Genomic DNA, 24,950 nt, shown 5'->3' with positions numbered 1-24,950 from the left:
AGCGTGCCTGGGTATTGATAGATCCAGGCTTACAGATGGGCAGCGGATTGGTATTCATGTTTTGCCTGATGAATGACTGAACGATGATTTATGAGTTATCAATGATTAATGGTGATTTATGTCGGAGTTATTATTCAAAGACTTGACGGTTGAATAACAGCTTATATATTTCTGATGTCCGGTTCATGACTGAAACGTAACTCATTGACAAATTAACCTTTTTTGCAATAGATGATATACTGATGCTTGATAGGAATGAGGTAAATGGTTGCGTAACTTTAAATTTCTTACTCACACCGCTAAAGGTGGAAGGGCCTCCATTAAAGAGGGGGCATTAGAAAGCTCCTCTCAAGGATGCCTTGAGTCTAATTGTACATGCTGAGCAGACGTTTTTTTTGGAAGAGGTAGTACCTACACTTTACCCCACCTCACTCGACCGGCCAATCGACGAACTGGTGCACCCAATTATGCAGCTGGGTGGCCAGGCAGGGAGAAATAAGAAATCTGCACCGTTATTTAAACTGCTGCGCAGGGAGATAAAACTAGTAACCTCTGGATTGCAAGTTCAGTGTGCCAACTATTGCACCATGGCAACATTCCTGATTGATATATACAGGCTAATAAATTGTTTCCTAAATAGATTCTAATGATGATGATTGTTATTGGTCCACACAGGTGAATGATGGATCTTCTCAATAATCAACATTCCCAAGTCCAATGCCCCAATTCAGGTAGGAAAAAGAGTCTATTTCACCAAGGAAGCTCACAAATCCCACTCCAGCACCTCATCCACTTTACAGTGCAGTCAAATCAATTACTTGACATATAACCAGCCTTGGAGCTTATTCCACCATTTGCAACAGAATCGTAGATTTTGAAACCTTGAGGAAAGAGGCCGTTACTCAATTGTCATTGTTTAGCTGCATGTTATCTTTATGTATCTGATTGTGACCGTGACACCATTTGTGACAATTCTGTAGAGTTCCTGCCATGAATGCATTCGCTTCATCGTCGCATCAATTACAAAGTGCAAATGAAAACACACTGGCATCATATGTCTGGTAATGCTCCACAATCAGTGATTCTTAACCTTTACTACAGCCTTGCACCCCATTCCTTCTCATCGTTAAAACATTAATACGTCAATAAATACATATATTTAATGAAGCAAAGTACTGTAGTTGTAAATCTTGACTTAAAGCTTTCGCAACTGCAGGAATTCATATTCTTTGAGTGTTTCGGTAAAGCCACGTAGATAGAAAAATAATAATAAAAATATCACGACGTTTCGATCGCAACACAAGCAATCGCCATCAGGTGGAAGTGAGCGACTCGATGAGCCTTCTTGTCTCGAAGTCTGTTAAAAGTTCTAATAGTTGTGTGGAAACCCTCCCCGTTGATGCAGTTAAATATTGACTTAAAGCTTTCGCAACTGCAGGAATTCATATTCTTTGGGTCTTTCGGTAAAGCCACGTAGATAGAAAAATAACAATAATAAATAATAAAAATATCACGACGTTTCGATCGCAACACAAGCAATCGCCATCAGGTGGAAGTGAGCGACTCGATCAGATGAGCCTTCTTGTCTCGACGTCTGTTAAAAGTTCTAACAGTTGTGTGGAAACCCTCCCCGTAGAGGCAGTTAAATATTGACTTAAAGCAGGGGTCTCAAACTCGCGGCCCGCGGGCCAATTGCGGCCCGCGGAACAATATTTTGTGGCCCCCTACACAACATCAATTTTTAATGTATTTTTTAATTATTATATTTTTTACCGTAGCTCAGGCTCGTGACAGCTTCCGGTGTTTGTTGACAAGTTAGTCAACGTGAATTAGCAACGTTAGTCACTTGGTTGAAACGTGATTCCGGAGTGACACCAAGTGGAAGGAAAATATATCCTGTCACCCAGTGCAAGGTACAGAGGACTTAGGAAGTGGGCGGACTCAACAAGAGTAATCAGTGACCTAATAAAGACAACGGAGTGTTGCAATAGGAAAGGGAAAATAATTACATGGATAGCAAATAGCATGAGATGGGTGGCAAGAACAAAAGCCAAATGGTGGTTAGAACTTGAATATTATAAATAAAGAAGTTATAGATTATTGTTACAAGAGAAACAAAGACAAGGAAAAAGGACAGATATGTGCAATCGCAAAAGAAAACGAATTTACCAAGAACAATTTAATCAAAAAGAGCAGGAAAGTAAAAGATATAAAACATGAGACAATGCACTTGGTGTTAAGAATTAAGACAGGTGGAGTAACATGGACACCAGAGTTAGCTCAATGGCATCCAGAGAGATTTGGTAGAGCAGAAGGTTATGTAGGATGTAAACAAAAATAAGAAAATCTAGATCACTTTATTTATGAATGTGAAAGGTATAAACACCTGAGAGAGAACACGATTGATAAATGTAATAATGATAAAAAAGCCGAAGTGCTCAAAAAAAGCACTTGTTCAAAGAAAACTGGAAGAGGAGGGTGTTGAGGAGGCCATTGCTCTGCACTGCATTATCCATCAGCAGGCCCTTTGCAGCAAATGCCTGAAGTTTGACAATGTGATGTCTGTCGCTGTGAAATGCACCAACCATATCAGATCCAGGGGCTTAAAGCACCGGCAGTTCCGCGCCTTTTTAGAGGAAATAGAGTCAGCATATGAGGATGTGCTCTACTTCACCGAGGTACGTTGACTCAGCAGGGGAAACGTCTTGAAGAGGTTTTTTGAGTTGAGAACAGAAGTGAAAGCCTTCATGGAGAAGGATGGGATGGCTGTTCCTGTGCTAAGTGATCCCAAATGGCTCATGGACTTAGCTTTTCTTGTTGACATCACACGGGAGCTGAATGTACTAAACAAGAAGTTACAAGGCCAGGGGCAGCTTGTCAGTGCTGCCTATGACAAAGTCAGAGCATTCTCTACAAAACTTGTGTTATGGAAAGCCCAACTCTCTCAGACAAACCTTTGCCATTTCCCAGCATGCAAGGCACTCATGGACGCGGGCACACCATTCAGTGGTGAGAAGTATGCTGATGCCATTGTAAAGCTACAGGAGGAATTTGATCACAGGTTTGCAGACTTCAAGACACACAGAGCCACTTTTCAAATTTTTGCTGACCCCTTCTCCTTCGATGTGCAAGATGCCCCTCCTGTGCTTCAAATGGAGCTAATTGACCTGCAGTGCAATTCTGAACTCAAAGCCAAGTTCAGGGAGGTGAATGCAAAAGCATACAAGCTTGGACAATTTGAGAGAATTGCCCCCCACCTTCCCTGAGCTTTCCAGGATGTTCAAGCGGACCATGTGCCTTTTTGGGAGCACATATCCGCGTGAAAATCTCTTCTGCACCATGAGCTTTAATAAGTCAAAGTACAGGTCCAAACTTACTGAGGGTCTCAATTGCTTCCTCCCTCAAGCCAAATGTGGCTCAGCTGTGTAAGAAGAGGAAGCGCTGCCAGGTCTTTGGCAGCAAGGAGTAGGTAAGAGAAGCCTATGTTCTGAAGAACCGTTCATGTTCTGAACTGTTATTAATAAATATTGAGAAGATTGGATCAGTTGCACTTTTTTTGGAATACTTGATGCGGCCCAGCCTCACCCAGACTCTACCTCCAGCGGCCCCCAGGTAAGTTGAGTTTGAGACCCCTGACTTAAAGCTTTCGCAACTGCAGGAATTAATATTCTTTGGGTCTTTCGGTAAAGCCACGTAGATAGAAAAAAATAATAATAAATAATAAAAATATCACGACGTTTCTATCGCAACACAAGCAATCGCCACCAGGTGAAATGTGGTGTATAGTGCTGTCTCCAATTCTTATTTTATCACTCAACCCCTCTGGCCTTCCTAGTCAGGTGCTACGATGAAGGTGCCAAATGCCAAAACGTCACTCATTATGGGCATATTTTTCCTTTGAAGGGCACAGTGTTATTGAAAAAAAAGTTTCGAGGTTTTTGTTAATTGTGCTTGTACACCACTGCCTGCTCAGCGCCACCAAATAATGTGCATGTGCACATGGATGTTCAGAGGCGAAGCTAACTAAGCCTTTGTCTGCATGGCCACGGTGCTATCCTCATCCCCACTGCGATGCCGGGAAACACCGCACCAAAAAATTTGGGCCACTGCTTGTTTCTTTTTCATGGTGAATTAAAATGATCCTGTTCGTCGTGTCTCCTGTCCAACCTGTGTAGTATTTTCCCCACTATTCTGCACAGGCCACCGCCTCTGGTGTTGGCATTGCCAACAGTGGTACAGTCGCTACACGTTGCGTTTGCTCAGTTACAATGCTATGCCTTACCACCCTCAAGTGATTGGGGCTGCGGGCAAGTCTTTGTGTGGCTTCTTTTTCCGCTGCGATAACACTTTCACATTCCCATCTGGCTCGGTGAATTTGCGGGACTGCCTTTTCCACTACCATGTCACTTCTCAAAGATTTTAAATACTATATCTGAAGAGTCATACATTCAGTAAGTCATTTGTATGTCCGTCATCTCGTTGCAACTATTGAGCCCAAGGAAACAATAACAGCTAAACTTACATGGCACATTTAATTTGTTATCAAAGTAATTAAGTCACAGATAATCCCTGCTTAACTGAGCCTGGGACATTTGTTAATGCCTATTGTGGTCGCTAAAAGCTAATAGCGTAGAGTAACTACTGAATATGAGCTATCCGAGTGGGGCAGTGCAGTATATTCGAGAGAATTACATTAATGGGTCTTTATCATCCACTTTAATGGGGTGATATCCCACGCCATTAGTGGTGGAGGTTGGGTGAAAGCCCCCGACAAAACCCACTGCAGTAATCACTGGACGATCCACCATCACACACTGGAGAGCAGAAATGCTGTGAACTTTACCACCTTCCTTAAACATTCTGGATATAAATCGTTGAGTGTTTAACATGCAAAAAACCGGTGTTCACGCTGTGGTTTATACGTGTACGTTATATAACTCGCACGTGCTTGATAAAGCTTCCTATTATTCGTCACGACCGACGTGCCTGCTCTCTCCCACTTCACTTCTGCCGAGGCCACGCTTCTCGAATGAGTCGATTTATCACTTCGCAACGACCTCTTCAGCTAAAGAAATGAAAAATTACCATGCGAACAGAAGTCGCCTCGTGTACGAATCTTTGCTTCATCCCATATGCGCAGCATGAGCAGTGACAGCACTGAGACAAATACAGTAAAACAAAAAATACACTTCTTCATTTCGATCCAAGATTAAAAACCCGACACATTAAAATGTTTTATTTCTATCTGGATGACTTCATGCACAAATGAAAACCGTGTATAAAATGTATTTTAATATTTAAAAAGGAGATGAAATCAGCATCTGTTTTAAGACATTTACGTTTAATTATAGTCCATCTATTTACTTATTTTCTGATTTAATATTTATCCACAAACACTTTCCTGGATATGATTCAAGCAAGTTCTTACCCCGCTGAACATCTGTGAAAAATAACTTTATAGCTCATCAGATTCCTCCAGTATAAACAAATATTCAGATTATAAAGTTACATATTACCTTGCGCCACTTATAAAACGTACAATGATATAGCTACACCATTCTGACTTTTTTTTTAATTATGAAAAGTAAGTGATGGTAATTCATAATCTCCATGACTATATTTGTCCCAGCTGTTTGTAAAAGATTATTCAACCTCACCAGTATGGCCAAAAGTGCTCATTGATTCCAGCGCGCATTACAAAGCAGTGGGATTCAGTTGACAAAGCGCCAGAAATCTGTTCACTCACTGGTAAGCCTTCTAAAGTGTTACAATGACGACGTACAAAAAAAGAAACATAACTGCAACACATTACTCTGAGGAGCAAAAAAAAAATCCATCCTCCTATAAACCTACGTTTGACCTTGCAAAACACTGTCAATCATTTCAATAGCAGCCCGAGCCAAATCTGACGTAAGGTGCCCCGTGAAAAATCCATGGGCTGATAACGGTTCTTTTCCCATCAGGCCATCATCGCCACCTGTGAATACGTGTATTAATGTGGACTGGTTGCCTGTTCAATAGTGCTTGCGCCACAGCCTCTGTGATGCATGCACCCCATTAAAGATGCAGCTCTATGTTTCAAGGTCACGGTTGAAGCACATTGGCAGGCTCTGGGCCAATGCTAAGAGGACATTTATTGCAAAACTGCCGCATTTAATCACGCGTGCAGAAAAAAAAATTCAGTTACATCTGGAACTTCCAACTTCATCTTCCCAACTCTCGTATATGCTTCCACACGGTAACAGCGAGGTCAGGGATGAGACGAGAGCCGGGTTTGTGAAATAATTTCTGCCAGGTTTATGTTTTCCATACATTTTAGTGCAGGCGTGACCATCGAAAGACCAGAAATAGGCGCGTCTTCTTTAAGCGCAGACTCAATTAGCAACACGTGAACATGGCCACGTTATTAACAGAACAACCGACTCTGTATTCAGGAAGCTGTCAATCCAATATTTTAATTGGGCCTCTAATAAACACATTATTTGTTGATAATGTATATTCTTGGGTCTTTCGGTAAAGCCACGTAGCTAGATCGAATGATACTGCTTTGCACAATATCATCTATAAGTCACGTGTGCTTACACCCACTTGCAAATATTCTACTGCATCCGCAGTATTCAAAGTATTGTGTTTCCAATCTTCCACAGGATCTGTAAAACCACACTTATTTCGACATTGGCAATGGTGAGCTGTGTGGTAATTTTGATAGAAAGTGCTGTTATGTAATTGTTTTTACACATAAAACTTTATTTGGATGGGACAGCCAGATGAACAGACGTAATAATTTTCTGGGCAAAATAAATCAGTCGCGACTGACTGACGTAATGCTGCGTACATCATTTGCGCATTGCTTTGGTCAACTACCTGCAGAATAATTTCAACTTGTAACACGCACCACAGTATGTGCTTACGATGGAAGAGGGAACGACTCCGGAGGCACGAGGAACCACATACAAGCGGGAAAGGCAGCCAGATGGTGAGGCGACCACGATTGCCCATATATGAAGGTGTTTCGAGCCGATTAATGATCGCTGACATGTGGGAGGAAACGGAAGCACCTCGATGCGCAGGGGAAGGGAGTTTCACAACATTTGTGGGCGATCCACCAAGGCTTGCCTCCACAGTGTTGGACTCCTGGCATGTGCTCACGCTGCACGGCTTATATACAGACAAATATCATTCACATGCTGAGAAGCGACTGCTGAAAATCCTCGAAGAGGCATTGTCCAAATGTCATGCTGAATTGCCAAGTAAGGGGTGTATTTCCTGCATGTGTAAGTGACCTTGATGGCTGTCGCGGAACGCATGGGGTTAAAAAAAAGCATGTATATCGCTCAATCCCGTTAAAACATTCCACGTGCTACCTGTTCAGTGGCTGAGAAAGTCCACAATAACACGGTAGCAGTGCTTTCCGATTAAGCCACTGGAAAGTCAACTCGAACGCAAAACGTGATTTCACCACGACCAGATAAATTACTTTAATGTAATTTCATAGATTCTACTGGGAGAACACAAGGCCTTATTCATTTAGGCTTAACATTTCTCAGCCCTAATTACCGCCCTAACAGCTGTTGTTCTGGTATTCCCTAGGTTCTTATTCCCTTAATTATACAGTTATCTTTGTAAGTAAACGTTTGCGTATTGGAGTTTATTAATTTCAGCTCGTGCTGGTGATGGGCAAGGTGTATGAGTGAGTCATTGCGAATCAGAATCAGAATCTTTATTTATCCTGGAGAAATCTGATGAGCTGTGAAGCTCTTTTTCACAGATGTCCAGGAGGGGCTGGTCAAGAGAGTTACAACTATTAAAAAACGATAAGAGTGCAAAGTATAGGAAAGGTAAGCAAATCACTATGAATAAATAAACAAAAACAAAAATTGTATCTTACCGGGTAAAGCCCACTGAGCTATTCGTTATTTTTCAGAAGCGACCTGGCCACAAACGACAACTCTACGAAGTGGCTTATCATCACGTGGAAATGTATAAGCAGCCAAAAATTCTAGACGCGTGTTGATTCTAAATGCGCAAATGAAAAAACCAGAGGCAGCTCAAGAAGTTACAACAAAACTAAACGCCTGCTTGGTATCTCGGCGACCGAAAGTGAACACGCCGCGAGTGCTCACGAGATGAACACAACGCCGATGAACACAACACTGATGAACACAACACCGATGAACACAACACCGATGAACACAACACTGATGAACACAACACTGATGAACACAACACCGGTGAACACAACGCCGATGAACACAACACCGATGAACACAACGCCGATGAACACAACACCGATGAACACAACACTGATGAACACAACACTGATGAACACAACACCAATGAACACAACACCGATGAACACAACGCCGATGAACACAACACCGATGAACACAACACCGATGAACACAACACTGATGAACACAACACTGATGAACACAACGCCGATGAACACAACACCGATGAACACAACACTGATGAACACAACGCCGATGAACACAACACTGATGAACACAACACTGATGAACACAACACCGATGAACACAACACTGATGAACACAACACTGATGAACACAACACCGATGAACACAACACCGATGAACACAACACTGATGAACACAACGCCGATGAACACAACACCGATGAACACAACACCGATGAACACAACACCGATGAACACAACACTGATGAACACAACACTGATGAACACAACACCGATGAACACAACACTGATGAACACAACACCGATGAACACAACACTGATGAACACAACACCGATGAACACAACACTGATGAACACAACACTGATGAACACAACGCCGATGAACACAACACCGATGAACACAACACTGATGAACACAACACCGATGAACACAACACTGATGAACACAACACCGATGAACACAACACTGATGAACACAACACTGATGAACACAACACCGATGAACACAACGCCGATGAACACAACACCGATGAACACAACACTGATGAACACAACACCGATGAACACAACACTTATGAACACAACACTGATGAACACAACACCGATGAACACAACACCGATGAACACAACACCGATGAACACAACACTTATGAACACAACACCGATGAACACAACACCGATGAACACAACACTTATGAACACAACACTTATGAACACAACACCGATGAACACAACACCAATGAACACAACACTTATGAACACAACACTTATGAACACAACACTGATGAACACAACACCGATGAACACAACACTGATGAACACAACACTGATGAACACAACACTGATGAACACAACACCGATGAACACAACACCAATGAACACAACACTTATGAACACAACACTTATGAACACAACACTGATGAACACAACACCGATGAACACAACACTGATGAACACAACACCGATTAACACAACCCTGATGAACACAACACCGATGAACTCAACACTGATGAACACAGCACCGATGAACACAACACTTATGAACACAACACTGATGAACACAACACCGATGAACACAACGCCGATGAACACAACACCGATGAACACAACACTGATGAACACAACACCGATGAACACAACACCAATGAACACAACACCGATGAACACAACACCAATGAACACAACACTGATGAACACAACGCCGATGAACACAACACTGATGAACACAACACCGATGAACACAAAACTGATGAACACAACACTGATGAACACAACACCGATGAACACAACACTGATGAACACAACACTGATGAACACAACACCGATGAACACAACACCAATGAACACAACGCCGATGAACACAACACTGATGAACACAACACCGATGAACACAACACCGATGAACACAACACTGATGAACACGGCACCGATGAACACAACACCGATGAACACAACACTTATGAACACAACGCCGATGAACACAACACTGATGAACACAACACCGATGAACACAACGCCGATGAACACAACACCGATGAACACAACGCCGATGAACACAACACTGATGAACACAACACCGGTGAACACAACGCCGATGAACACAACACTTATGAACACAACGCCGATGAACACAACACCGATGAACACAACACCGATGAACACAACACCGATGAACACAACACTGATGAACACAACACCGATGAACACAACACTGATGAACACAACACCGATGAACACAACACTGATGAACACAACACTGATGAACACAACGCCGATGAACACAACACCGATGAACACAACACTGATGAACACAACACCGATGAACACAACACTGATGAACACAACACCGATGAACACAACACTGATGAACACAACACTGATGAACACAACACCGATGAACACAACGCCGATGAACACAACACCGATGAACACAACACTGATGAACACAACACCGATGAACACAACACTTATGAACACAACACTGATGAACACAACACCGATGAACACAACACCGATGAACACAACACCGATGAACACAACACTTATGAACACAACACCGATGAACACAACACCGATGAACACAACACTTATGAACACAACACTTATGAACACAACACCGATGAACACAACACCAATGAACACAACACTTATGAACACAACACTTATGAACACAACACTGATGAACACAACACCGATGAACACAACACTGATGAACACAACACTGATGAACACAACACTGATGAACACAACACCGATGAACACAACACCAATGAACACAACACTTATGAACACAACACTTATGAACACAACACTGATGAACACAACACCGATGAACACAACACTGATGAACACAACACCGATTAACACAACCCTGATGAACACAACACCGATGAACTCAACACTGATGAACACAGCACCGATGAACACAACACTTATGAACACAACACTGATGAACACAACACCGATGAACACAACGCCGATGAACACAACACCGATGAACACAACACTGATGAACACAACACCGATGAACACAACACCAATGAACACAACACCGATGAACACAACACCAATGAACACAACACCGATGAACACAACGCCGATGAACACAACACTGATGAACACAACACCGATGAACACAAAACTGATGAACACAACACTGATGAACACAACACCGATGAACACAACACTGATGAACACAACACTGATGAACACAACACCGATGAACACAACACCAATGAACACAACGCCGATGAACACAACACTGATGAACACAACACCGATGAACACAACACCGATGAACACAACACTGATGAACACAACACCGATGAACACAACACCGATGAACACAACACTTATGAACACAACGCCGATGAACACAACACTGATGAACACAACACCGATGAACACAACGCCGATGAACACAACACCGATGAACACAACGCCGATGAACACAACACTGATGAACACAACACCGGTGAACACAACGCCGATGAACACAACACTTATGAACACAACGCCGATGAACACAACACCGATGAACACAACACCGATGAACACAACACTTATGAACACAACGCCGATGAACACAACACTGATGAACACAACACCGATGAACACAACGCCGATGAACACAACACCGATGAACACAACGCCGATGAACACAACGCCGATGAACACAACACCGATGAACACAACACTGATGAACACAACACCGATGAACACAACACTGATGAACACAACACCGATGAACACAACACCGATGAACACAACGCCGATGAACACAACACTGATGAACACAACACCGATGAACACAACACCGATGAACACAACACTGATGAACACAACACCGATGAACACAACACCGATGAACACAACGCCGATGAACACAACACTGATGAACACAACACCGATGAACACAACGCCGATGAACACAACACCGATTAACACAACACTGATGAATGCAACACCGATGAACACAACACCGATGAACGCAACACCGTTCACCGATGAACACAACACCGATGAACACAACACCCATGAACACAACACCGATGAACACAACACCGATGAACACAACACCGATGAACACAACGCCGCTGAACACAACGCCGATGAACACAACACTGATGAACGCAACACCGTGGCTTGCGATGCATGAGTTCCAGCACAGAAGGGAATTAAACTTTGTGTTGCCCGAACTCTGTTGAGTTTCATTATCCCGTTAAAATTACCGCGATGCTTTGCATCAAACATATCTGGCTTCTGGAATGCAATTACAATTGTGCCACAATTTTAAAGAGAGATACGGACCAAAATAATTGGGGTTTTTGTTGTTGTTGTAGACATTTAACAAAGGCTGTGCATTCGGGGCTGTCTGGAATGACTGAAGCTTCATTATAAAATATTCAGTATATGAGATTATCTTTTAGCGGTGCTCTGCTAGTGATGTAAATGTAGAGGTGTAGTAAAGGGTATGATAGTCATGCCACAGGGACATTGATATAGCGCTCCAGCAGCGCATATAGAAGTATTTACATTTTTTTGTTACTCAATAATAAAGCTTTAAACTCTCTGTTTTTGGACAGGCTGGGATACATACAGTCAATAGCTATTATCAAGATAAGAGCTATTGACCTTTGGTTTGCATCTGAGTTATTACGCCAGGCCTAGTAACAACCATGATGTATCTGAAACACCCAAGGTCAGGCAGTGAATGGCTTCCTGTAAGGGGCAATGCAGTTGCTCAGTCATCTGTGAGTACTGTGCAGTAGTTTGAGTGTTTTTTTACATATACTGTGCATGCAACTTCTCCAAACACGCCAGTTTCCTCCTACATAAAAAAAATACAACAACAAAAACCGGTCACCAAACTTCTCCTGGGAAAAAAAATTAAGTTTATTGAACTCTGTTGACAGTTGTATCCAAGTAGAGACCTTAAACAAAAAACTACCATTATGATTTTTGGGCAATGGTCCTGAGCCTACCATTCATCCACAGTCAATAAGACTGGATACGGTGTACCGTACTACTTTGTGGAGGTCAACAGTGGCCATTCAATGAAGCACCCGGCACAAATTATGGCAATCTGGAATTCGGGGATCGCCAACAGAGATAAGCCCCGCAACCATTCCTCAATTCCTTTTTTTACAACAGTTTTTTTTTGCTTTGTCTCTTTCCACAATTGTGCAACATGCATCATGTTAAGACAAATCCATTTCCATTTGGAACTCTCAGAAAGCAGTAAATTGCCCTACATTAGAGAACAGCCTGTCGAGCACAACATTATTTTCCTCTCATGCATTTTAGGCGATGCCTTTCATCCCAGGCCCAACTATTTATCATAGGGCCCATTATGGAACATTACAGGCAACCAAAAATGTCATCGTCATTGGTTGTGGAATTTGACAAATCAAGTGAAAACCCAAAACAATCGCGATGGATATTTTTTTTCAATAAGTGATCGGACTGAGACCATCAACACTTTAGACTATCAAGTCAAAATCACGGGAGTACTGTACCGTACTTATTTGAGACCAGCACATCCCTGGGATTTATCCTGTAGGCAGAGGCCAAGCGGAAGGTGGCCTGGGGCTGGTGAACAGGCGTCGTGGCGCCATCAAGCAGGCTAAGGTCAAGTTCGTGAAGGGCCACGCGTTCGTCACCACCTTCTTCCCACAGCCCACGTTCTGCTCCGTCTGCAAGGAGTTCGTCTGGTGCGTACGGGTCCCAGACCCACCCACTCCCTATCGCAAACCGAGCTAGGATCTACGGGGAATAATGATATTCGGCGAGCAATCGCAACAACAATAAAAACTCGTTGCCAGAATGGGGACCTGCTTGAATCTGCCGTTAATAGCTCGTTTGCTCGTTGTGCAATATTTCTAAAGGACCTCCCCCTCTCTCTCTGCTCGTTCTCGGCGATATTTACGTTTGCTTTATTGTTGCTGTGCTTACGCACAACCACGGATCTCGCCTTGTAAGATAGCCGGGCAACTGGTGAAACTAAAATAAAATAAAACAAACGTAAATTGTGTGGAACTCGATTCACAGTTTGGAAAGTCACAAGTCTTAAAGGAAAATGGAGGATTACTCACCCCCATCATGCTTATGGGGGTCAATATATCTAGAACAACTTTTAGACTTTGCTTGTACTGGGAATACAAATTTTACACCACTGCTGCAGGGCCATCAGTGGCAATCAGTAGCACCCAAACCTAGTTTGAGCATTTTGACCCCTTTTACGCCTGGTCAAATGTTACATATGTACTGTAGGTCTATGCGGGGATTGGTAATGTTAAGTTGTGCAATCAAATGTAACGCTGACGAGTTCAAATCCTCCAGCTGTGGACAGATCAGAGATGATGATTATATTTTGTTTTTAGGGGCTTGAACAAGCAAGGATTTCAGTGCAAGGGTAAGTAGAATATTTTGTTAAAGTTCTTTATAACAAATATCGACATTTTGTCCATTCGTTTTGTGTAAAGTGACTCTTTTTGAGTATCATTTATATACTTGAAATATTTAGAACCCACAATAAACAATGCCTCTTTTCAATGTGTAGCCTGGCCATAAATAATTCAAATGTACGATGAATAAAATAAAGCACCCCATTTATTGAGACATGAGCGATGCAGACATTAGGCTTGGTGATTTTTCTGGGGGGTCCTAACGTCAAAAGGCAATTTACAGCTCGCAGATAATGAGTGAATTCATAAGACGATGAATGAATGGAACAAAGCCAGCTATAATAGACCAACAACAGTGCTTGGATCCATATATGCAATGTATATGTAAATCTAATGGCACATGCGGGTTTAAATAAAATCAATAAATAAGACTTATTGCCCAGTGCTAATCCTGGATGAAAGCCTTTTCTACGTTTTTTTTTTCTGATTGACTGCATGCCCAGTCACAATGTGCTATGCTATTATATTCTACTGTCTCACCTCTTCTTATTGTTGTCCCATAGCATTTCTATACATTCCACTACATTCACCTTTTCCAGAAACTTGTATTCCCCCCTGCTGCACATTTTTGCAACACACTACATAAATTACAATCTTGTTGGCAATTAATCTAGATTTAAAACAACAGCTATATAATAATCAGGGAAAAAAATCAGGTGGGGTTTGTGTTGCAGGCGACGTGAGTCAACACTTTAACTCGTCAGCGATGATTTTTGTTATGCTTTAAAGTGACTGACGCTACGAAAGTGCTTCTGAAAGTCACAGTCACGCAAACCATTATATCTCTCTTGTGACGCCGTTGAATTGCAGTTGCACAGTGCGAATTAAGATGTATGGGAGTGATGTTGCACTTGACTGCAAAAATGGTAGCATGTGACCATAAATTGAAAGCCTTTTGTTTACACGTAAAAAAACAACCTTCAAACCTCTGTCACATAGTTTATTAAAGGTAACTACCTAGGTAGGAACTGGGTGCATGCATGTTGAACTCATTTCGCACCGGACGCAGCCAACCGTGCTAATCGGAGGTTCGGAATCATGGTAGACAAGAGTCAGCTGAATGGAGAGTCCCTGTGAAGCAGTGTGACCCTGCCTGCAGAGTGCAACGCGTCGAGTCACAAGCGGTGCGTGGACAACGTACTGGCCCGGTGCACGGGGTCTGCGGACACCAACAGGCAGACGGAGGTGACAGCTTCTTCCGCATTAAACGCACGCCACTCTTACCCCTCTTTTCCGCTGGCGTATCCGAGCCGAGCCAGCAAGAGGGGTTTTTTTTTTGCGACACGGATGGCTTTCCCCAACGTCTGCTTGTCAAGCCGATGCCGGGACCGAGCCTCTTTCCGATGGCCTCACGGGATGTCTGAAATCTGGTTCGGGTCTTAGCAGGGCCAAGGGTGAAGCTAATGACATTGTCATTGCTGGTGACGTCTTCAGCGCAGCTCAGAACCAATGGCAGACCGCGCCGTCGGCATGCATTCGACTCGCTAATTGCGTGTGACGTCAGCACACGGCTCGGGTTCTGCTTTGGAAAAATAGCATGGCGCTTCTTGAGCCTCACTGGGCTGGCTGAGCATGGGCCTCGGTATGCCTCGGTGTACAGTGGAAAAGAGGAACCAGTTCCCTTGTCTATTCAAATGGAGCCCCCTGTTAAACATCTCCCCTCTTCTATACCTTGGTGCTTGGGCCCCCACAATCCGTGTGTCTCGGAACGGTTCCACCACGGAATTACTCAATAGCCGCGTCCTGGGTGTGTTCTGGAATCTAGATGGGAACGGTGGTTGGACCTCGCAACTCATAATTTGGAGGTTGGAAGTTCAAATCTAATTAAGGAGTTAATTTAATCAATTGGGGCCATTTAAATGATCACCACTTAGTCGGAAATCGACTAAAGTAGTATTTTGGAATTACTCACCCATGCCATATAAATGTGGAATTACTAACACTGACTCAGAGTTGTAAATGGAAGTGCCTTTCAATGCAATTTTATTGTCATTTAAAAAAAATGTTTCGAAGTAAAAAAAATCTATCAAATTATAAGCGGTTCGATGGCCTAACAAGTGTTGGTTAGTGCTTTTCTCTGTTTGTATGCTCAACTTCTTCCATGCTCTACGTAGCCAACCGCGCTAATCAAAGGTGACAGTGGTCAGGTCACTTCTGGAAAAGAGCTATATAGCTCAGTGGGTCTCACCTGGTAAAATAACAAAAATACAAATAGTTTGAGCTTTTTTTTGGTTTTTCGCTTAGCATGACTCGCTCCGGGGATGTGTCGCCGCAGATCGTGCGGGAGAGCTTCAACCTGCACATGTCACACTCCTTCAAGGTGCACAGCTACCGCAGCCCCACCTTCTGCGACCACTGCGGGACGCTGCTGTGGGGCTTCGCCAGGCAGGGCCTGCAATGCGAAGGTGCCGCGCTGCACAGGAGCAATAGGACGCGTTCACTTTGTTGCAGAGGTCCGCCGTTCGAACTGCCCCCCCACCCCCCCCCGGCGGCCGCCCTGGTTAATACTGCAGGCGTAGCAACTGTAAAATGCGTCGTTCGCTTCACAGCGGACGTTAGATATCCTGCGACGTCATTCGAAAACAGTCGGCCGTCGTGTGCCGGCGTCATGGTGCAATTTCTTTTATTTGAAAACATCTACAAATTATCATGGGACCTCCTTTGCCAGTACCAAAATATGAGAATAGGTTTTACCCTTTTTTCTGGCAACAAAACTGGTGTTAAGATGTTAAAACACCAAAATGAAACCTTTTCCAAGGAATCGTGTCCGCATTAACCACAATAATTGTGGTCAGAATGCAAACAAAAAAACAAACTCTGATAATATTTGCATTGTCTTTGAAACTGATTGGTCGACACCAGAGACAGCTTTCTTTTGAGCCTAGTCTCAAACGGTGTTAGACCAGAGGACGCCAAAAGGCGTACAGAGAGGCGTACAGCTGTCTCTAGTGTGGACCAATCAGTTTCAATCAGACAATGTATATATTATCAGAGTATGTTTTTTGTTTGCATTCTGACCACAAGTATTGTGGTTAATGCAGACACGATTCCTTGTAAAAGGTTTCAGTTTGGTGTTTTAACATCTTAACACAGCTGTTTTGTTGCCAGAAAAAAAGGTGAAAACCTATTCTCCTCTACAAATTACTCCATCAGGGATAACGCACTTCACCCCCCGACTGTGACAGACTATGTCTGTGAAACATAGCGCCCACACGATAACTTCTGCGCTATTTAGAACGGCGCTAATACCAAAGGTCTGAATTGTAAATGTCATCGTCTGCCACGGCGAGACCGCGATCCTGCGGTAGAATGACCGTCTTGCGCCGGGCGTGCCACCCCCACAGCCTGCGACGCGAACGTGCACCACAAGTGCAAGGGGAAGGTGGCCAACCTGTGTGGCATCTCCACCGAACGACTGGCCGAGCTGCTGCGCCAGGTGGAGGGAGGCCAGGTGAGCTGTGTGGGTAGACGAAGGGGCGGGGCGGGGCGGGGCATACTCTCACGCAGCCTCCCAAAGTTTGCTGTGAAAGAGAAATAGACACGTGAGGAATTGGCATGGCAGCACTCGACTACTGTGTACTATAATTTACCAATTGTGAGTTGAGCAGTCCATCTAAAGTGCCATCCGGCCAGATATTTATGTAGATTGTATATCGGTGGAAACACAAAGATCTCCCTTATGCCATTTAACAGTCTTGGGGCAAGTGCCGTTAGCGAGCACCTTTGAAGGTCCATATGGCACATGAGGGGATGTGTGGCCAACACCACATCTGGCTGCCTTCATCTCCCCAGTGCTGATGTTTGCACACTGCACCAGGGATGGGGAGTCGACCTCGAATTGAAAACGAATTTCTTTAGAACTGCTTTTTTTGTGGTTTGTTCGTTGTCCTTCCCCCCGCACCTCTAATTAGCACGGTTAGCTACGTACGGTGCAAAATAAATTCAACATACATACATCCAGAACCGGTTCAGTTATTCTCCACTTTGATCGGTTGTGAGTGGAAATTGAACTTGGGTCATCAAGAACGTAGTGAAGTGCGCCAACCGACGCTCTACCGCTCCCGACTGATTTAAATGCATATGCGTAGATTACGTACATATGCACGCACGCACAAAGCGGACAAACTAGACATCATGGACCAACTGCGCGATGCCGTCTGAATGCAGAAGGAAAAAGGTGCACCAGGAGCGGAGAGGCCTGTCGAGTCACAGCCACCCAGCTTCAACCCCAACAATGCAGGTGGCAGTCGCAAAGCAACACGATCAGTGATGTACGTGCGTGTGTATGCATGTTTGTAAAATGTGTGCATGATGTTTTATTTGTATGTATGACAGTATTATATATTAGGCATGTGTTTGCGTATATGGTAATATAACGGATCATGCTGTTGAGACTGGCCCTTGTCATGGGAATATGAAATTCGCATCAGGGCCACCAATGGAGATTGTTTATTTGATCAAAGAGATGCATTGATTTTAACTTACGTTTGTATGTATATGTACGCACGTGTATATATTCATGCATAATGAAATGTCTTCATCCATTGCCCTTCCTGCTCAAAAGAATTCCCGGTACAATTTTTTTGTTTTTTTAAACGTTCAAACTGAACTGGTCTCCAGGACTCGGTGAGTCCTTGATGCCAGAGCCCTGAGCCTGCACGGTGGAGATTGCAGGTTGCAGCATTGTGTTCGCGCCTGCCGTCTCTTTTGATGCCTTTGCTGAAATGAAAAGTTGAGAAGGTGGAGGTGGCATGGGAAGCCCCAGCACTGGATGAAGCAAAGGGACATCTGACGCCACCACAACCGGCACCGCCCCAGTCAGTGCCTGACGAGTCGACACGGCCGAGCGGAGAGATTGCCGGGAAGTTATCTCTCGACCACTTCCACCTCCTCAAAGTGCTCGGCAAAGGCAGCTTCGGAAAGGCAAGACCAATGGCACGCACAGGGCATCGCCAACACGGAACATTGCTGACGCAGTTGCACCGACGCAGACATTGCAGAGGCTGTAGTTGGATCGACTTAACGAATCATCGCTAAGGGGTTGTTCAAGGGAGTTAGCCCCTTAAGGGAACTCAACAGTGGTTGTGGCACAGATAGACGAGCCCATGCTTAAGGAAAATGTCATTTTCATCCAATGAGTGTTTTGACTTTGCCTCCGTAATTTTGTATCGAGGATTAAACAAGTGAGTTACAATGCTCAGGAGGGACCTGTTTGGGAGGTTTAACCAATTTCCTGCCTTTACAGTACATGGAATGCTACAAAAATAACAATTTCTGCGAACCCTTAAACGTAAAAAATAAAACATTTTTAACAGCAAAAACGAGACGGGTGTCACGAAGAGACAGCATGAGACAGGATGGAACTCACATCACGCCATGCCTAATAATCCCACATTTATATTTGTGTTATAGCGCTCAATATGAACTACGAGTTAAAATAATACTTCTCACTTTATGGGCGATGTACAAAGGACTTAATGCATCCCAATAGGCTTCATTAAAGGTAGACATTAAACAATGTTTGTTCCCCCATGGTAACCCCCAATCATCCCTGGGATATGATTGGATGACAGTGAGAGTTATAATCAAGTCTCAATTATGTGTTGTCTTATTCGCCCTGTCTCTTCTCTTTCCTGTGTCGCGTCTTGGTCCGTGTTGTGCTTCATGCTGTTGGCCGAACTGTACCCTTGTGTAAAATTGTCACGAATCCTAAATGATGAATGCTTGCATTCACACATTCAATGCATGTATCGCAAGCGTAATTATAACAGACTTAGCCATACTCTTTGGTTCTTTCGGTAAAGTCACGTAGGTATGAAATAAAATCAATCACGACGTTTCGGGTGCAACACAAGCGTCCGTCATCAGGTGGGAAAGCCCGAAACGTCGTGATTTATTTTATTTTTTTATAGCTACGTGACTTTACCGAAAGAACCAAAGAGTATGGATCCCTGCAGTTACGAAAGCTTCAAATCTAGATTTAGTCATGTAATGTTATTATTGCACGTCGGGAGGATGTCAATCGGTGCAATGTGCAGGTCTTTGTGATAGCCTTCTGCTAAAATAATGGTGCAAATACCAAGTGCTACTGCAATATGAACTGCATTATTGTGACTGAATTATCGTAGGTGATGCTGGCGGAGCTGAAGGAGCAGGGGAAGTTTTTTGCCATCAAGGCGCTCAAGAAGGAGGTGGTCCTCATGGGCGATGACGTGGAATGTACCATGGTGGAGAAACGGGTGCTCCTGATGGCCTGCGAGCACCCCTTCCTGACCCACCTCTGTGGTACATTCCAAACCAAGGTGCTCAAGGACCGGTCACTCTTTGACCACAGTCACACACAGGCACACACAGACACACACAGACACACACATACACACACAGACACACACAGACAAACAAAGATAAAGATCCCCCATATAGCCTTAACAGACTGTAGGGGCAAGTGCTGTTAGCGAGCACCTATGAAGGCCGGAACGGTACACGAGGGGGTGGGTGGCCAGCACCACGCCCGACCGCCTTTGTCTCCCAAGTGGCGATGTTTACACACCGCACCAGGTACTCATTTGAGGCTGAGTCGACCTAGGGGAGGCCCGGGACCGGTTCAGATAATCGTCACTGGTGTTGGCCGTGAGCGGGAATCGAACCCGGGTCGCCAGGATCATAGCGCAGCGCGCTAACCACTACACTATCGCTCCCCACACACAGACACACACATACAGACACACACATACACACAGGCACACACAGGCACACACACACACACAAGACACACAGTCACACAGACACACACATACACACAGGCACACACAGACACACACAGGCACACACACAGACACACACAGGCACACACAGTCACACACAGGCACACACACGCAGACACACAAAGACACACACAGTCACACAGACACACACATACAGACACACACATACACGCAGGCACACACAGGCACACACACACAGTCACACACAGGCACACACACAGTCACACACAGGCACACACACACAGTCACACACAGGCACACACACACAGTCACACACAGGCACACACACACAGTCACACACAGGCACACACACACACACAGTCACACACAGGCACACACACAGTCACGCACAGCGAACGGCAATTATTTTATCTCAGGGGAGCCTCACTGAGTCTCTCTGGCGAATACCACGACTGAGTGCTTGGCACCTGCAAAGAAATCAGAGCGGCTGGAGTAAGCACAGGCACACGAAGGGTGACACTCAACACTGTCATCTCCTGGTCACCTCTCAGCCCTGCGTCTAGAATTGTAGGAGAGTCCTGGTGCTAACGCATCCAAGCGCTAACCAGGCATCGAGTAGTGCATGACCTGCCCGTTACTGGAAATCTGTGAAAAAGATCTTCATAGCTCATCGGATTCCTCCAGTATAAATAATCATCATGTTTCTCATTCTGAACTCAAAGCACTGTTTATCTAGGTTGACCTGGATGAGTCTCCAGACTCTTATTCAAGAGAATCCTCCATTAGGTTGTATGACTGTTTCCTTAATAGTTTCACATGGAAGGAAAGCAGTGGATGGAGAGAGCCCATGCATATAAGGAGATTAAACAACAACATCAAAGACCTGTACAAATAGGTAAACAACCTACTCGCTATACTGCAATGTACGTGTCACCTTGAATCGCTGTGGGAGGGTGTTCACACAGTGACATGCGAATGGGTCGTCGTGAAGCGTTGGAAGAGAGGCGTGCACCACTGCACTCGGCAATTGAACCGCAGTGGCTTTTACACCTCATGGTGGCATGCGACCTCCCATTATGTCTTTTACCCAGTTAAGTGTTGAGTATTACTGAGACGGTTACGAGTCAAAATCCTTGTCAAAGGTCAAATCGCTGTCATCGTTAAAAAAAACTCACATTAGTCAATAACACTATGCCCTTAAAATAAATACAAATATAAAAGGCGACGTTTTGGGCCATGACTATAATCGTACGTAACTTGAGCGTCCAGAGAGACAAAGTGAATACGTTTATTATTTTTCATTAAAAGTCGTGTTATTAACAAATGTGTTGACCTTTTTGCTTGTTAATTGTGCTGGTGCACCACTGCGAACAAAGCAGCAGCATCGCCACATAATTTGTCATCGTTATAGGAGTTGTTAAAATTGATACCACTTTGTTGGGAGTCACCGGTGACCATTCTACAAGAAAATAATCCCCTGGACAGGGGAATATGGAATTCCCACCGCTGCCTTAAGGCCACTAAAATATTAGTGCTACCCATTTAAGTCTTTGAGCATGGAAACATCACGTCTTGAACTTGCATATAAATCGCACAGTCTCGCTTGCCAACCAATCTGGAGAAACCCCAAAACGATTCACCCAGTTAGTTCAGCTTTTAGCTTGCAGCGCCCGTTTCAAAATTGCCACGTGGCTAACAAATGTTGCAACCATGCCTGTCCCGGTGTCTTCAGGAGCACTTGTTTTTCGTCATGGAGTTCCTCACTGGCGGTGACCTCATGTTCCACATCCAGGACAAAGGAAAGTTTGACCTGCCGACAGGAACGTGAGTGGGAAAAGCATTGCCAGGGCAGCACAAGGCCACATGCACACACAACACCACTGAGCTCCTTCAAGCAATCCTTGATCCTACACAAACCAAGTAACACGCACACACGTCTGGTAATTTCTGTGTGTAAATAGTGATTGTCAAGTAAAGTAAAAAATCCTGCTCAGATGTTTTATATTTTAAAAAAAAACTAAACTGAATTATTTAAACGTTTATTTTTTACCAGGTAAAACCCACTGATCTATTCAAACTTTTTCAGAAGCGATCTGACCACAAATGATAGCTGAACGAACTGGCTTATCAAGTGGATATATATATAGCCGCCAAAGACTCTGAATGCATGTTTTATAAACATGGAGGGGAACTGGAGAACCCGGAGAAAAATCCACCCGACCACGGGGAGAACACGCACACTCCAAATATACAGCAGGTGTCAGTGTCGGGATCGAACGCACGACCTCCTGCACACCGGGCGAGGGAGATAACATCTCCAAGCCACCACAACCCTCAGTGCCCACCTCTGTTGGTGGCCCTCAGCCAGGGGCAACAATTCCACATTGTCACGGCAAGACCAGGCCTGCCACGGGACGATCACTTTTTGTCTTCCCATGGCGACTCCAGCATGACTTTAATTCCACCGACGTATCTGTCGAGTGTGTCGAGCCTGTGCTACGCCACTGGGGTCCACAGGCCAGAAGGGCCCACGCGCCAGGCTACTAAGATGACGAAAATTGGACAGGAGGCCTCGTGTCATTCTTTGCACCAAGGTCCGCGCCAACGATGCTAAGCTACTGGTCGATTAAATAGACATCAAGGAATACATTGCATTGTTTGCACGAGTGAGCCATGTCTAAGCTCAAACCGCAAACGTTTAATTATTGGCACTAAATAAAAAAAGGACTGTATCTGAAATAATACAATACATTCATCAAAGCCTCACTTGCAAAGCAATTGACCTCTCCCACTTGGCTATATAATGAACACTGATTGAACGGAGGAAAGACGGCAGTTTAAAGTCACGCTGACATGGGACTATGTTATTTCAACTTGAGCACGTGCTTGTTGTGAGTCACCGACGCCACGTGCGTTCATTTGTGTGGGGAACGGTGGCGCAGCGGTGAGCGCACTGCACCGTGAACCCGGCAACCCGGGTTCGATTCGCGCTCACGGCCGACACAAGTGACAATTATCCGAACCGGTCCTGGACCTCCCCTAGGTCTACTCAGTCTCAAATGAGTACCTGGTGCGGTGTGTAGTGAACATCGCCACTGGGGAGACAAAGGCGGCCGGGCGTGGTGCTGGCCACCCACCCTCCCCCGTGTGCCGTGCCGGCCTTCATACTGTAGGTGTTACTCGCTAAACAGCACTTGTCCCAAAACGATGTTAAGGCTATACGGGATATCTTTGTTTTGTGTTTCATTAACAGATTCTACGCGGCAGAGGTGATATGTGGCCTGCAGTTTCTTCATTCACACAACATCATCTACAGGTAACGATGCAGCTGGTGTATTTGAGAGGTTTCACTCTATCTTGATTCGTGATTGTCCCGAAGGGCTGTGGTTTGATACAAAAAATACAATACATTTGGATTAATTTTGGATTTAAATGCAAGAGCTTGTGTATGCTATGTCTCTGAAATTTCTGTAGACATTCGAACCATGTTGTAAAAAAATATGGTGAAATATCGATATCAAGAGCTGTCCATAGGCCAGGGGGTCACATCTGGATCACTTCTTCTTTCGTACGGCTGCTGATGTAGATGCAGAGCAACAACTTCAATTTCACATGCAGGTGATCAAGCCAGATAACCACATCAGGAGCAGCGGAGTGGAATATCTCTGTGATGTCTCCTTCGTCGTTATATGTTGTGCAGTCTCCATTCTGGATGACCACAGTCGCACTCTGGAGAGGTTTTAATTTTCCAATCGTGCATCAGGTACCCTCACTGCCACGGTTGGTGTGGAGCACTACAATTCTAATACAGCTTATGGAGAT

The 24,950-nt window shown here is 44.4% G+C and overlaps 2 protein-coding genes across 2 annotated transcripts in view; one reads left to right on the top strand and one right to left on the bottom strand.

The window, feature by feature from the left end:
- IMMP2L (inner mitochondrial membrane peptidase subunit 2) overlaps positions 1-15,739 on the bottom strand; it is a 258,807-nt gene extending 243,068 nt beyond the window's left edge. Inside the window, exon 1 of the mRNA XM_032954088.2 lies at positions 15,545-15,739. Within this exon, the coding sequence (XP_032809979.1) occupies positions 15,545-15,607 (63 nt within the window). The 5' untranslated portion in view covers positions 15,608-15,739. The remainder of the gene's footprint in view (positions 1-15,544) is intronic.
- Positions 1-24,950, top strand: part of LOC116942323 (protein kinase C delta type-like) — a 38,894-nt gene that overhangs the window by 536 nt on the left and 13,408 nt on the right. Inside the window, exons 2-12 of the mRNA XM_032954085.2 lie at positions 676-731; positions 13,500-13,650; positions 14,320-14,351; positions 15,503-15,588; positions 16,679-16,808; positions 17,748-17,854; positions 18,571-18,643; positions 19,136-19,326; positions 20,532-20,705; positions 22,861-22,952; positions 24,382-24,444. Coding sequence (XP_032809976.1) covers positions 680-731; positions 13,500-13,650; positions 14,320-14,351; positions 15,503-15,588; positions 16,679-16,808; positions 17,748-17,854; positions 18,571-18,643; positions 19,136-19,326; positions 20,532-20,705; positions 22,861-22,952; positions 24,382-24,444 — 1,151 coding nt within the window. The 5' untranslated portion in view covers positions 676-679. The remainder of the gene's footprint in view (positions 1-675; positions 732-13,499; positions 13,651-14,319; positions 14,352-15,502; positions 15,589-16,678; positions 16,809-17,747; positions 17,855-18,570; positions 18,644-19,135; positions 19,327-20,531; positions 20,706-22,860; positions 22,953-24,381; positions 24,445-24,950) is intronic.

This window comes from Petromyzon marinus, chromosome 14, assembly GCF_048934315.1.
Source record: "Petromyzon marinus isolate PM22_M1 ecotype Great Lakes invasive population chromosome 14, UKy_Petmar_22M1.pri1.0, whole genome shotgun sequence".
Classification (NCBI taxonomy): Eukaryota; Metazoa; Chordata; class Hyperoartia; order Petromyzontiformes; family Petromyzontidae; genus Petromyzon; species Petromyzon marinus.
Note: the sequence above shows the minus strand (reverse complement) of the source record. Positions and strands in the feature narration are given on the sequence as shown.